At 40.0% G+C, this 12,754-nt stretch overlaps 1 protein-coding gene across 1 annotated transcript; it reads right to left on the bottom strand.

The window, feature by feature from the left end:
• Positions 1 to 2,193: 2,193 nt before the first annotated feature.
• On the bottom strand, positions 2,194 to 9,330 carry FIBIN (fin bud initiation factor homolog). Its single transcript, XM_003830438.5, has one exon. The coding sequence runs from the start codon at positions 3,782 to 3,784 to the stop codon at positions 3,149 to 3,151; it is 636 nt and encodes a 211-aa protein (XP_003830486.1). The 5' UTR covers positions 3,785 to 9,330; the 3' UTR covers positions 2,194 to 3,148.
• Positions 9,331 to 12,754: the final 3,424 nt, after the last annotated feature.

Here is a 12,754-nt window from a genome sequence, read left to right as displayed (position 1 = left end):
AAAATAGTACCTAGGCTTTCTAGGCCTGAGCAATAAAAATAATGATAATAATAAAAACAGTAATAATAGCAACTAACATTTATTGAGGATTCACTGTGTCTCAGGTACTATTCTAAGTGCTTGACATGTATTACTTCATTTTATAAAATACTTTCCTCATGCAGTTTGTTGTAAGAATTAAGAGAAATGACCCAGACAAAGTTCTAAGCACAGAGCCTTACCAATAATATTGACTTTTCTGAAAAGTTAGCTGTTTTTCAATTGTTGCTATACTTAACAACAACAACAACAACAATAATAATAAATGCCTCCTGTTCCAAATAAAACTCTAAGAGGCTTTTTAAATTTCTTGATTTACAGATGAAGCCCCAAGGCTTTTTAACATCCCAGAATGACCCACAGCCCAGCTTAGTGCCTGGCACAAATTAAGTAGTCAACAAATATAAAAATAATTAATATCCTAACTTATATAGATTCATTTGCAAGTAGATTTTGCAGAGAAGAGAGTGTGTAGTTTTCTTTCGATTCTCAAAATAGTCCATGGTCTAAGAAATAAAAAGAACCACTACTTGAAAAGGGAATTTGTCACTGCGTGAATAACAAGGTCTAATAAGAATCATGAGGAAGTGGGGAGGAAAGATGTGAGTGGGTCTGGCTCCCCACCCTAAGAAGGTTTGGAACAGCCTTGTGATGTTATTCTCTGGGCTAGCAGTTCAGGATTGTTTCCTCTCCCCACCTGGAAATTCCCATTTGCCCTCTGAGGCCATTTACATAAGACTGTGGGATTACTGGCTGTACATCTAGGCTTGAGTGGAGTGACTGGATGCCAGATAATTTCGTTCTGGTTTTGTAGGAATCATAGAATGTTAGCACTGGAAAGAACCTCATACATAATCTATTTCAGGGTTTTCAAATTTGTAGCAGATGTGTTACCATTCCCCTTCCTGCACCCATGGAAGATATCTCTAATTAGGGATGACACTCTTCACTTCTGTGTCTTTCGAATCCTTGATAACATAATATGGTATGGAAGCATTACCAATAGATAGAAATTAGCATGCACAGGGAAAACAGTTTTCCATCACTATCACATGCCCAATATCCTCCCATTACAGCTGGGAAAATCAAGGAGATGACATTTGTAAGTCTATGAATTACCAAATGATCACTATGAAGTGAGTGATATAAATGTTTTGAGGCATGAATGATTGTGACTTCAAACTACAAACATTTTAGTACCAAATATGATTTTATTTGCCACTGTTGTTATTTTTTCCTCATTTTTTCAGAATAAAGAGGGAAACTACTTTAAGTGATAATTAATCTTCTTTCTACACACAAGTCTAGAAAGCAACAAAAAGTGGGGCCCTGAGTAACAAAAAGAAGTTATAATTGATTTTAAGTACAGTAAGTTAAGCAAAATTTCAGGCATTCGACCACTCTCTCTCATTTTTCAGTATCCTTAAAAAAATTAGTTCGGGAAGTCCTGTATTTAAGATACCAGGGGCTGTTATAACTGATGGAGGATAAGTCATTTAGCCTTTCCCAGCCTCAGTTTCCCCTTCTGTAATAGAAAGATATTAGACAGTTCATAGGAATGGAAAACTTATTTTCTTATTCAAGGGAGAGGAGAAAATAAATGTCTGTTGAACAGAAGAATATGAACATTTATTTATTTTCGTGTGTGTGTGTGTGTGTGTGTATCTGTGCATATATGCAACAAGAAAGCATATTTAAGGTGAGAGTAAGAATTAGCTAGGGGAAGACATTAAATAAAGTGCATCTCCACCTTTTAAAGCCATTAATTAAATAATGTAGACCTGGCTTCAAAATTAAACATCATTGTAGTTTATAACTTAGGATGGAATGCTTGCTCTGCATAAGGGTACAGGGTATGAGCCTTGTCAGAAACTTTTGCAATTGAATTTATGAGAGAAACTGGAGAAAATTTGAGTCTTTAAGCAGACCTATAGAGATCAAATTTAAAGTTCGAGCAATGGCTAGATTTGTTTTCTTGTGAGGATGTCAGGGTGACTACAGAGAGGAGAATTGCCAAATATGTAGCTATTCCTCTGCCTTCTTTATCATATACTCTAAGTAAACTGGCTTAAATCCAGTCCTTCTCTCTCCTTTTGCATTGGCCCCTTTTAGAAATATGAAAGTTACAGATGTAAATTACAAAGTAAGCCAGTATTACATGAAAACATGTTTATTGCCTGAATAATAAAACTTAGCTAAGGAGTTATTAGAATTAGGATTCCCCCTACTTGAAGTACAAGTTTCCGATAAACAGACAGAAGCAAAACCCCAAATGAGAAAGAATACATTGGTAACCTAAATCATAGGCATTTGTGGGTATGTTCATACAATCTACCTACTTCTTTGTAATTTACTATAGCACTGATGACAAAGCATAGACATACAATGAGAAAGAGCAAATCAGCATATCAGTGTGACTGTGCAACCACTACAAAGCTTGGCCTTCTTAAATGTGGCCACTTTAACTTACACACACCCACAGAGGCACCAGAAATCTCCCTGCAAACACGATTTGCCTATAGTTTTGTGGCAATACTGTTACATAAAACAAAAACAACTCTCAGACCATGGTTAATAAATAAGAGAGAAAAGAAGTAAGAAACAACTTCCATGGGTTGGCAGGCATGCAAAGCAGCACCTTGAACCTCATTTGAAAAACAGGCAACTCGGATAACTTTTGGAGCCCAGGAGTGAAGGCTAGAGGCTGAAAGGAGCTATGCACTATTATCTTCGGGTATTTCCACATAATCTGCAGGATGGGGAAGTTTAATTCCGCACCACATAAACTGTGCTCTTTTAGATGTGGCTGAAACGGGTATCTCTGCAGAATTAGAAACCCATCTAGAAATGACATTGCTTAAAATTGTTCTTTCCAGGTGACAATTCCATAACAATCACATAAATAATGTACAAAAACAAAACTAAAAACAAAATCACTCAAGTGTCCAATTTTTCTCTTTTTAAAGATGACCTCAGATTTATTCTCAAAGTGCAAATCGGGATATAAAAAAATAGTAGGTATGGGGGAAATGTAGCCCCATCTTCTGTCCCCCACCCTCCAAAACGGGGCTGATTTGATTCCCTCTCTCTAGCATTTGTATCCTTCCACCTATACTTTAAGATAATCATTTTTCAGCCGACCTAGTCGGGTCCCATGGCTCCTAATGGTGAGGGCCAGCAGCTCGTATTTGTCCCTGAGCCCCACAGAGATGTCCAGTGTCTCCTTCAGCAGCGACCTGGTGTGGACCAGCATTCCCAGAAAGTCCTCGTTGAGCCTGCTCTCCTGCCGGCTGTCCTGTTCCTGGCCCTGCTTGAACTTGCTCTCCAGCTCAGTGAGGGATTTGTCCGAGTTGGAGTAGGCATCCCCGATCTGGTGGGACTCCCGCCGCAGGTACTTGCCATAGCTCTCTTCCCCGTCTAGGTCGTAGGAGATGCTTTTGCTGATGCCCTCCAGCACGCGCCCAGCATCCTCCACCTGGCGGCCCAGCACGGTGAACTCCTCCCGCAGGGTGAGGCTCAGCAGGCTGCCAACCTGGCTCCCCTCCCCCTGGGAGCAGCGCCTGTGGTCACTCACCCTGAAGAGCAGCTGGCACTTCTCGGGGTCATCGTTCTCCTCATAGTCCCCATCGGGCACGAAGTAGTGGTGCAGAGTCCCATTGGACATCTCTGGGTAGAGGGGGCCATCGAAGTAGCCTTGACACAGGTGGCAGAAGAAACTCATGCAGAAGAACTTCAGAAACACCATTCTGGATATTCAGGATGGCCAGGGACCCCAGGAGGAGACTTTTTACCCAGGCACAAGGAAGGGAGTGTCTTTGCGAGTCAGCGTCTCCCTGAGACAGCGTCCGCCTCAGTCCCAGCCGGCTTGCTGCTCCCTGGCCCCCAGTCCCCAGCAGGCTTCATGTGGCTCTGCGCACCAGCGTCTGGGTAGCGCGCCCGCCGCAGCGCAGGATGCACCCACCCTTGCGCCCCTCGCTTTGTGGCTGGAACTCCTCCGGCACAGGCGTAGCGGGGAACCCCTCCTCCGGGGCCCTGGCAAGATGCTGGCTCTGTTGCCCTCCTCTCGGAGTTTCCCCTTGCTCCCGGGAGATGGAGTGTGTAGCTGGAGAGAAAGGCTCTTGCCCCCTGATAGTATTTCAATTTCTGGACTGGGTGGGAATGCGGAGCTTTTCCTTTGGCTAAAGATATCCTGAGGATCTCTCTGCTCTCAAATTACAGCTGGTTTCGTCACTTGGAAGCCAGGGAACAAGTTTGGAAAAGAACCTCTCACCAGGTCTCCACTATTAAAGGTACAGGGTCGCTTTTTAAAGGTTGGAAGGGAAGACTCTACAATAGAATTTAGCTCGAAAGAGAAAATGAGAAGAGAATAAATGGAATTTCCACCACAAAAAACCCTGGTTTGTTATTGACATATTGGGAGGGGGAAGGAATGATTACCCTGGAAAAATGCCATTTCACGTGTCTCAATAAATATCAGGTTGGATTTTTTGAGTATATCTATTTTTATCTTTAAAACTTTGTGACTTTGAAGGCAAATTTAAAGTGTCAGAAATTACAGTTTTGTTTGAAAATGATTGGTTAATTAAAATTTATATCAACAATACTTTGGATGAAATGAAAATACAGAAAGTTGCTTAATGTATAGTCTTTAGTATGTATAAGAACAGAAGCCGAAAAATGAAATTTTGCCAGCTTAGTAAGTTAAAGGACAATGAGATCCTTATTTAATTTTATGAAACAATGCTAAGCATCTGCATTGAATCTTGAACCTAATGCTTTTATAGTTGTTGCCTCTTTTGAGAGTCTTGAAAGCTTTTGAAGAATGTTTCTGGTACTATTATGCCCATTTTCCAGATGGAGAAATGAAGGGGCAGAATGTTAAGCAAATTGATTATAGTCACACAGTTAGACTTTAGTTGAGCCAGAACTAATTGTCACAAGGTCTTTTAATTTAACTTGGGGGGAGAAAAACAATGTTTTATTTTTTAACCTGGCCATTTTAATTTCTAATTTATGAACTGATTGGCAAATGGCCATCCTAAAGGCCATTCATTTGTTTAATGAATATTTCTTGAGCATTTACTGTGTGCCAAAATCTATTTGAGGTAGTGGGAATACAGCTGTGAACAAAAATAAAGACAAATCCTTGCCTTCCTGGCACTTATATTTTGGGAAATAGAAAACTTAAATTTTTGAAAATAGGTCAGGCGTGGTGGCTCATGTCTGTAATTCCAGCACTTTGGGAGGCAGAGGTGGGTGGATCACTTGAGGTCAGAAGTTCGAGACCAGCCTGACCAACATGGCGAAACTCCGTCTCTACTGAAAATACAAAAAAAAAAAAAAAAAAAAAAAATTAGCTGGACATGGTGGTGCATGCCTGTAATCCCAGTTACTCAGGGGGCTAAGACAGGAGTATTGCTTGAATCCAGGAGAAGGAGGTTGCTGTGAGCCTAGATCGCACCACTGCACTCCAGCCTGGGTGACAGAGTGAGACCTTTTCTCAAAAAAAGAAAAATATGTAAATAAATAAGATGTAAGTTGGATATCAATAGGGCTGTGGAAGAAAGGAAACAGAGGAAGCATGGGAAAGCAGAAGCAGGCAGCACTCCTGTTTCTATGGGTATTTTCTCCTTCTTCCTTGAAATGTAACTGAAACATTCATGTTGCCTTGCCAGTGTTCCATACCTATCTCCCTCCCCAAGTAATAAGGGACTGGCTTCATTCAGATTCACAGTGCCACACTGTTCTGGGACAGTTATACTCATTGTCATCACTTTCATGGATATAAGCAACCCAGACTCCTGCAGAGAAAATGAGAGGTCTGGTTAAGTAACTTGATATTTTGCTGATGTGGTATCACATGCATGGAGTTTCTGAAGCATGTTGACTGCACATTTTCATTCTTATCCAGATACTTAGCATCATGGAAACAGAGACCAAAGGACTTTTCTTACTGTTTATGCCAAGTGGAAGACCAAGGCCTATTTTCACTCTATCCCAGAAGAAAACTACAACTTCCTTCAGTTGAAAGACTGGACTGTTGGACTCAAGAGCTACACTGCTTCATTCCTTTTTCTCTGGGACATTCAGAAATGACAACAGATGGATTCATATTGGCTGCTTGGCCAAAGAAGCGAAGAGGAATTTACTCTGATTCATTCCATTTCTTGCACAATCTCTCTCTGACTTACTAACCAATTCAATTAAGCAAACCTATATTAAGCACGTACTACTTGCTCCCCACTTGCAGGGTGCAGTATTAAGGTAACTACAGAAACAAAGATGTGCAATAAGAAGTTTCAGCCTACAAAGAGCTTGCTCCCTGGTTGAAGAGTCGGGCATATACCCATATAAAGTTATCATACGAAGGGTGAAGAGTGTGAAGAGTGTTTACTTTCTTCCTGCAATGACCTCATCTAAAGATACACACTCCATATTGTGTATTAGAAAGGAATCATTTTTGTACAAATAACTAAAAGTCCACTTCAGTCTAACTAAGGGCATTAACTTACAGGAAGCCTAAGATTAGATATTCAGAGAAGGCCTAGTCCAACCTAGTTTTTCTCTCACTATTTCTTGGTTCTATGTCCTTGGCTTATATTCATGCATGGGCAGTCTCTTTCGTTTGTGTTCTAAGATGATTACCAGTGTCTTCCAGAGCTTTGTGCTTCTTTATTGATATGCAACAGGAATGACAGATTGAATTTCCTGGTAGCTCAAATGCAGCTCCCTCAAATCAGCCTCAATGGTCATGGTTGGCCTGATTTGGATCATGAATATGTCTTCAAACCAGGCTTACTGTAGTGAGATTTGGGATTAAACCACTTTGCTTAAGACAATAAGGGCCCCGTTCTATAGCTGAAGGCAAGGTATCAAGCAAACTATATGGCTGGGTTATTTAGTGTTCTGTTAAGGAAAGGAACAGTATGGGAGTACATTCTGGGGAAGTAACCATGAATAATTCCCCTACCTTATGGTTTTGTCTTCATTAACCACATCGAAGAGAAACTGCCACCCTTGCTGATAAGTGTTGATCAGTTGGGTATATGGAGGAAAACACCCTGATTTGTAGTATTTGTTGATTTCCTTAGTCTAAATACTCTCACAATGGCTAATGTCATTGAACTCAAAGTTGGGAAGACATGCACAGTGGTATACCATTATATAATCATCATACAGATACATTAGATGCAAATAACCCCAAGAGAATAGAAAATAGTAAAAATCTAGTAAAATAATTAAGAAGTGATTAGTTTTGCGTATAGATTCCCTTTATTTTAACATAGCTTAGTTAAAAGTTTATTTATTTATTTATTTATTTATTTATTTATTTATTTATTTATTATGTATTTATTTTGAGACATGGCCTTGCTGTGTTGCCTAGGCTGGAGTGCAGTAGCACGATCACAGCTCACTGCAGCCTCAACCTCCCAGGCTCAAGTGATCCTCGTGCCTCAGCCTCCTGTGTAGCTGGGAGTACAGGTGTGCACCACCATGCCTGGCTAGTTTTTGTATTTTCTTTTGTAGACACAGGGTTTCACGATGTTGCCCAGGTTGGTCTGGAACTCCTGGGCTTAGGCAATCTGCCTGCCTTGGTCCACAAAGTGTTAGGATAACAGGCATGAGCCACTGCACCCGGCCAGTTTATTTTTAATAATGTCCATGTTTAACAACTGACTTGGAAAGTAGCACAACATGGCCTTCTGGTTAAATGCGTCATGTTCACTTTTAAAATGTTTTTAGTTCTGTTGTTCATATGTGCCCAAGTCCATCTTGGGCTGCTAAGGTTAGAACTGAGGTGGGTTTCTGAGGGTTGACCTAGAATGAATAAAGCCAGAGGAAATGTCTAAACACAGAGATGCCAGACAGAGGACTTTGAAGAGTAAAATCAAGAAGCACCATCTATAGATAAGGGCAGTAGTTGAGTTGCGTCTACGGCTGAAAACCAGGAACCAAATTAAAGGACAGAAACTGGGTGCATTTAAGCATAAAGGAGGACCTCAGGAGTAATGGCCAGAGTCGTATAAGTAAATAGATGAGCATCATTGCCCAATTCCAGCCGCTTATATACACAGTGCCAGCAAAATTTGCTAGCTCAAGAATTACTTATCCTTTATCATTTTCAGTGCATTTTAAAATTTTCTTTAGATCATTTATCACTTTAGAGAAGAAAGTAGAAATTTACGTTGGAATTATGAGCCTAAAGATCTACGTGACAGATCTTTAAATTCTGTGACTTCTCCTTGTCAAAGGTTTTTGTGATCTTCTTACTATTTCTGATTATTGTGATAGAATAACTTTTATAGAAAGGAGTATAAGGAGGTTTTGGGGAGATTAGGTTCCACTATGCAGCCTAGAAACCCAAAGGGGAGATGGAAGACCTCATTCTCAAGATTCCCTCAAACTGTCATGTTGAGTCCCTGAACCGTGTCAAAGGAGAAAACAAAACAAAACAAAAAAACACAACAAAAACAGTGTTATTCTAAACCAGAGTAGGGGTCTCAAGGTGGAAGGAGAGGGGAAAGCAAGAATAGAGGGGGAGATAAGGGGAAGGACATAGAACTTAGCGCTTTAGGGATTAAAAAAAAATCAATTAATAGGTAATCAGTAGCATTTACTGAGCAGACATTGTTTGCAGAAGGTGAAAAGGACAGAGGGGGAGAAATGGATAAAAGAAAGAAAAGCAAGAAGAAGGGAAGAAAAGGTAGTGAGGAAGGAAGGATAAAAGGAAAGAAGAAAAGAAAGGGGAGAGTGAAACAAATTTTGATTATTTAGTCTGTGCTTTTTGTTATGTTAACTCAATGAAGTGAATATGATTATTTACTACAAGAACATTGGTTAGAGGCAGAGGGAGAATTAATTAAAAAGAATAATCACAAACAAACTTCCTATCAAATATAGAGAATAAAACACACCTATGAAGACAATGAGAATGCTTGCAAGGAAATAAGTATAATGTGGGAAGGGAGTCTGATCAATTCTCACAACCTTTCTGTATTAGTGAGAATATCAGAATATGCTTTGATATGCTATGATAACAGATGTCACAAAAATGCTAACATCAAATTCAAGTTCACTGCAGGTCAAGGTAACTCAGCAACTTTCCTCTATATAGCAACTCTGATGCACCTTCTGCAACGTGGGACCTCCTCGGTTGGTGCAGCAGGGGACCAGGGCTCTGGAGAGTCTTGTGCTGTACTTGAATGCACTGGCTCCGAAGTGACACATGTCACTTTGGCATTACAGCCCTTTGGCTAGTGACATGGCCCTGCCTCAGTGCAAAGAGAAAGGGAGTCTTACCCTTTTATGTGCCCAGGAGGAGAGAAAAACCAGATGTAAATGCTCAGTAGGTGTCTCTACCACACTTTTCTGCAGGAAAAATACCTATTAGAAATGCTCTAAAACTGCCAAACAGGGAGTGAGTATGTAAGTTGTGACATACATTCTACAGTAATGCAAATATTTCATATTTTCAGTGAAGATAGAAAACACAAGCAAAGAAAAAGGCTACAAACAATTTATTATCATTATCAGATTCAATGAATCTGATCCTTTCTGCTCACTTCACCCACGAACACAGTACACACCAAATCATAGAAGAGAGGAGCTAGGGAGAGTCAGAGAAGTGGAAGTAAGAATCTGAAGGAAGGGAAGGAGGTTGAAGGGATCGGTGCTACAGGAAGCTAGAGGGGAGAAAACATCCTAAGAAGTTGGAAGACTACAGATCAGCTTGGCTAAAGGGGATTCTGGGGACACAGGTACTAGATGTAAGGTATGTGGGGACAGTCAGAGAGGGGAGACAGGAGACAGTTAAATCCTCAATAAGGAGATGTAATCACTGAAAATGAGTGCAGGAGTTCATTCAGAAGAGGAGAGTGCTACAAAGTGGTAGGGTCTTGCACCAGAGGATCAAATAATGTTTATCTGTACAGTACTGTACCATGCTCATTTAAACATGCGAGAAGGACTCAGAGATATTTGGGAGAAATTTGACTACCAATTTACACACTTTAATGGCCTCCCAGTGCACTTAGACAAAAATATAATCTCTTTAGCTGGCCTACCAGAACTTGAGTTGTCTGGTCCCAGCCTCTAAATTTCCATCTCCTGGGACTCCCAACTTAGTTTCCTATATTCAAGCTATACAGGCTTCTGTAAATACTTACATCTCATCTGAAGATCTTCACTCATGCTATCTCTCTGCTAGGATCCCCCTTTTGTAATTTCTTTCCTAGCTAATTCCAGCTCACCTCTCATATCTTGGTTGTAATTTCATTTCCTCTAAAAGCCCCTCCTTGATTTCTGAACATTAGTTAGTTCTTTTCATCATTCCCTTGTAACTGGATCACAGGAGGTACTCAGTGAATACATGTTGGCATTCCAGGTTAAGTTGATCACTTCCTATTTAATATTTCAACAAGATGATTTTGTAGTTAGTGTTTCAATGGCACTTTTTCTTTGTTCTTTTATAGTATGTATTGCATTGTATTGGAATATTTGTTAACTTGTCTATCTCTCCCACTAGACTGAGAGTTCCTCAAGGGTATGGATAAGGGTATATTTTATTTGCTTTTATATTCCCTGTGATTAGCACAGAGCCAAGCATATAGCAAGGGCCAAACATTTGTTAGTTGTTGTGATAGCTAAACTGTAGAATTTAAGGAATTCTGTTATTTAATAATGGTCAGATAATTTGTCTGTTTGAATACATGTTTTGTCTGGCCAACAGTCAGCCAGTGATGGTCTCACTCAATCCTAATAATCTTGGCAAGAAAGAAAGGAGAGAGCCCTATGAATTCCAATGTTCAGAACATTCAGAAGGGAGTATCACTCAGAAGGGAGACTTTTGACCCATTCTAAGTAAAGTATGCAGCAATCTGTACATGTAGTCCTAGTGCACTGTGGTCTGTAAAGTAGAGAAGTATCAGACCACCCTGCAGGGTAATCGCGGTTTGCCCAGTAAATATTTTCACTTTTCTTCTGTTGAAAGTGCATATCCTGGATTATGATCCACGCAGGTCTGGAGAAAACTCAGACCTTGTTTATTTTCCCTCTGTAAGCAGTGTTTTATTTTTCCTTGTCTTAGCCTGTTTGGGCTACTATAACAGAATTCCATAGGCTGGATGGCGTATGAACAATAAAAATTTATTTCTCACAGTTCTGGAGGTTGGGAAGTCCAAAATCAAGGTATCAGCAGATTTGGTGTCTGTGAGGGCCCACTTCGTAACTCACAGGTGGTGGTCTTCTCACTATGTCCTCACATGGTACAAGGGGTGAAGGAGCTCTCTGAGATCCTTTTTATAAGGACAGTAATCCCATTCATGAGGGCTCCACCCTCATGACCTAATCACCTCCCAAACATTCCACATCATAATATCATCACATTGGTGATTACATTTTAACAGGTGAATTTACGGGGACACAAATATTCAGCCAATTATATTTCTCATCATTTTAATTTTCAGGCTCAAAAGAACTGGGGAAATGACAGAAGGCAGAGAGATAGAGTATAAGAAAGAGACTCTGCCAGTCTCACTTCAATTCTGCAAGCACTTTGTTCAGCAACCACAAAAGGAAACAAGAAGTATATGCATCGATACAATCTGTTGGGAGGGAGAAGAGTAGCATACAAAGAGTCTGCAAATGAATGCCATGGTTGGAAGTATAGTCATACGCTGCATAACAATGTTTGGTCAATGCCACACCACATATATGATGGTGGTCTCATATGATTATAATAGTATACTTTGACTGTTCATTTATAAATGCTTAGATAAGTTTAGATACACAAATATCATTGTAGTATAATTGCCCACAGTATTCAGTACAGTACCACGATGCTGTACAAGTTTGTAGCATAGGAGCAATAGGCTATAGTGTATAGCCTAGGTGTGTAGTAGTCTATACTATCTTAGGTTTGTGTTAGTACACTCTATGACATGTGCATGATGATTACATTGCCCAAGAACACATTTATCTGAATGTATCTGCATCATTAAGCAATGCATGACTGTATACAGTGAGTGTCATACAATATGCACCTACCAGCATGTGCAAAGAAGGATGATTTGGGAAAGTAAAAGCTCATATCTATTTGGGAAGAGAAAAAGTGTCATGAGACTTTTAGGCCAAGAGCCACTGACTGAGGTTACTAAAGAAGAATGGGACTGAGTCAGTCTGTCTCCTTACTCAGTGTAGTATGCTGTTTTCGGTCTGAACAAAACTTGTAAAGGAGGCCATAAAATGGTCAAACTAATGACATTTAGAAATCAGCTGGGGTAGGGAGTGGAGGATATGGCGAGGTTAGTAACAGCATCTTTCTTTGCTTTGTCAGAAAACACGAACATCTTCCACTGTTATGTTTCATGGTTCTTGGCTGCCTTTCTTCCAGATCTTGAAGATTTAAAAATTGTCCTGCAGTGAACAAGTCCTTGATTAGCTTTTTAATCCTAATCCAAATACAATTTTAATTCTAAAGAAATGCTGTTGGAAGAGGATAACAGAGGCTATTTTGGAGATGAATCAAAATGGGCTTGGCATTATTGCCTTTGGGAGCAGAAGTCTGATTATGCTTCAGAAAGTTTATTTCCAGATTTTAGTTTCAGGGTGGAACCAACTTACTCCACTTCTTATTTTGCAGCTTCGTTTGTCATGCATAGTAAATATGCACACTTTACTTCTCACTTCCTTTACTTACTCCTTATTTGACCTTTAT

Source organism: Pan paniscus, chromosome 9 (genome assembly GCF_029289425.2).
Source record: "Pan paniscus chromosome 9, NHGRI_mPanPan1-v2.0_pri, whole genome shotgun sequence".
In the NCBI taxonomy this organism is placed as follows: domain Eukaryota; kingdom Metazoa; phylum Chordata; class Mammalia; order Primates; family Hominidae; genus Pan; species Pan paniscus.
The sequence above is the reverse complement of the archived record's forward strand: the minus strand, read 5'-3'. Positions and strand labels throughout refer to the sequence as shown.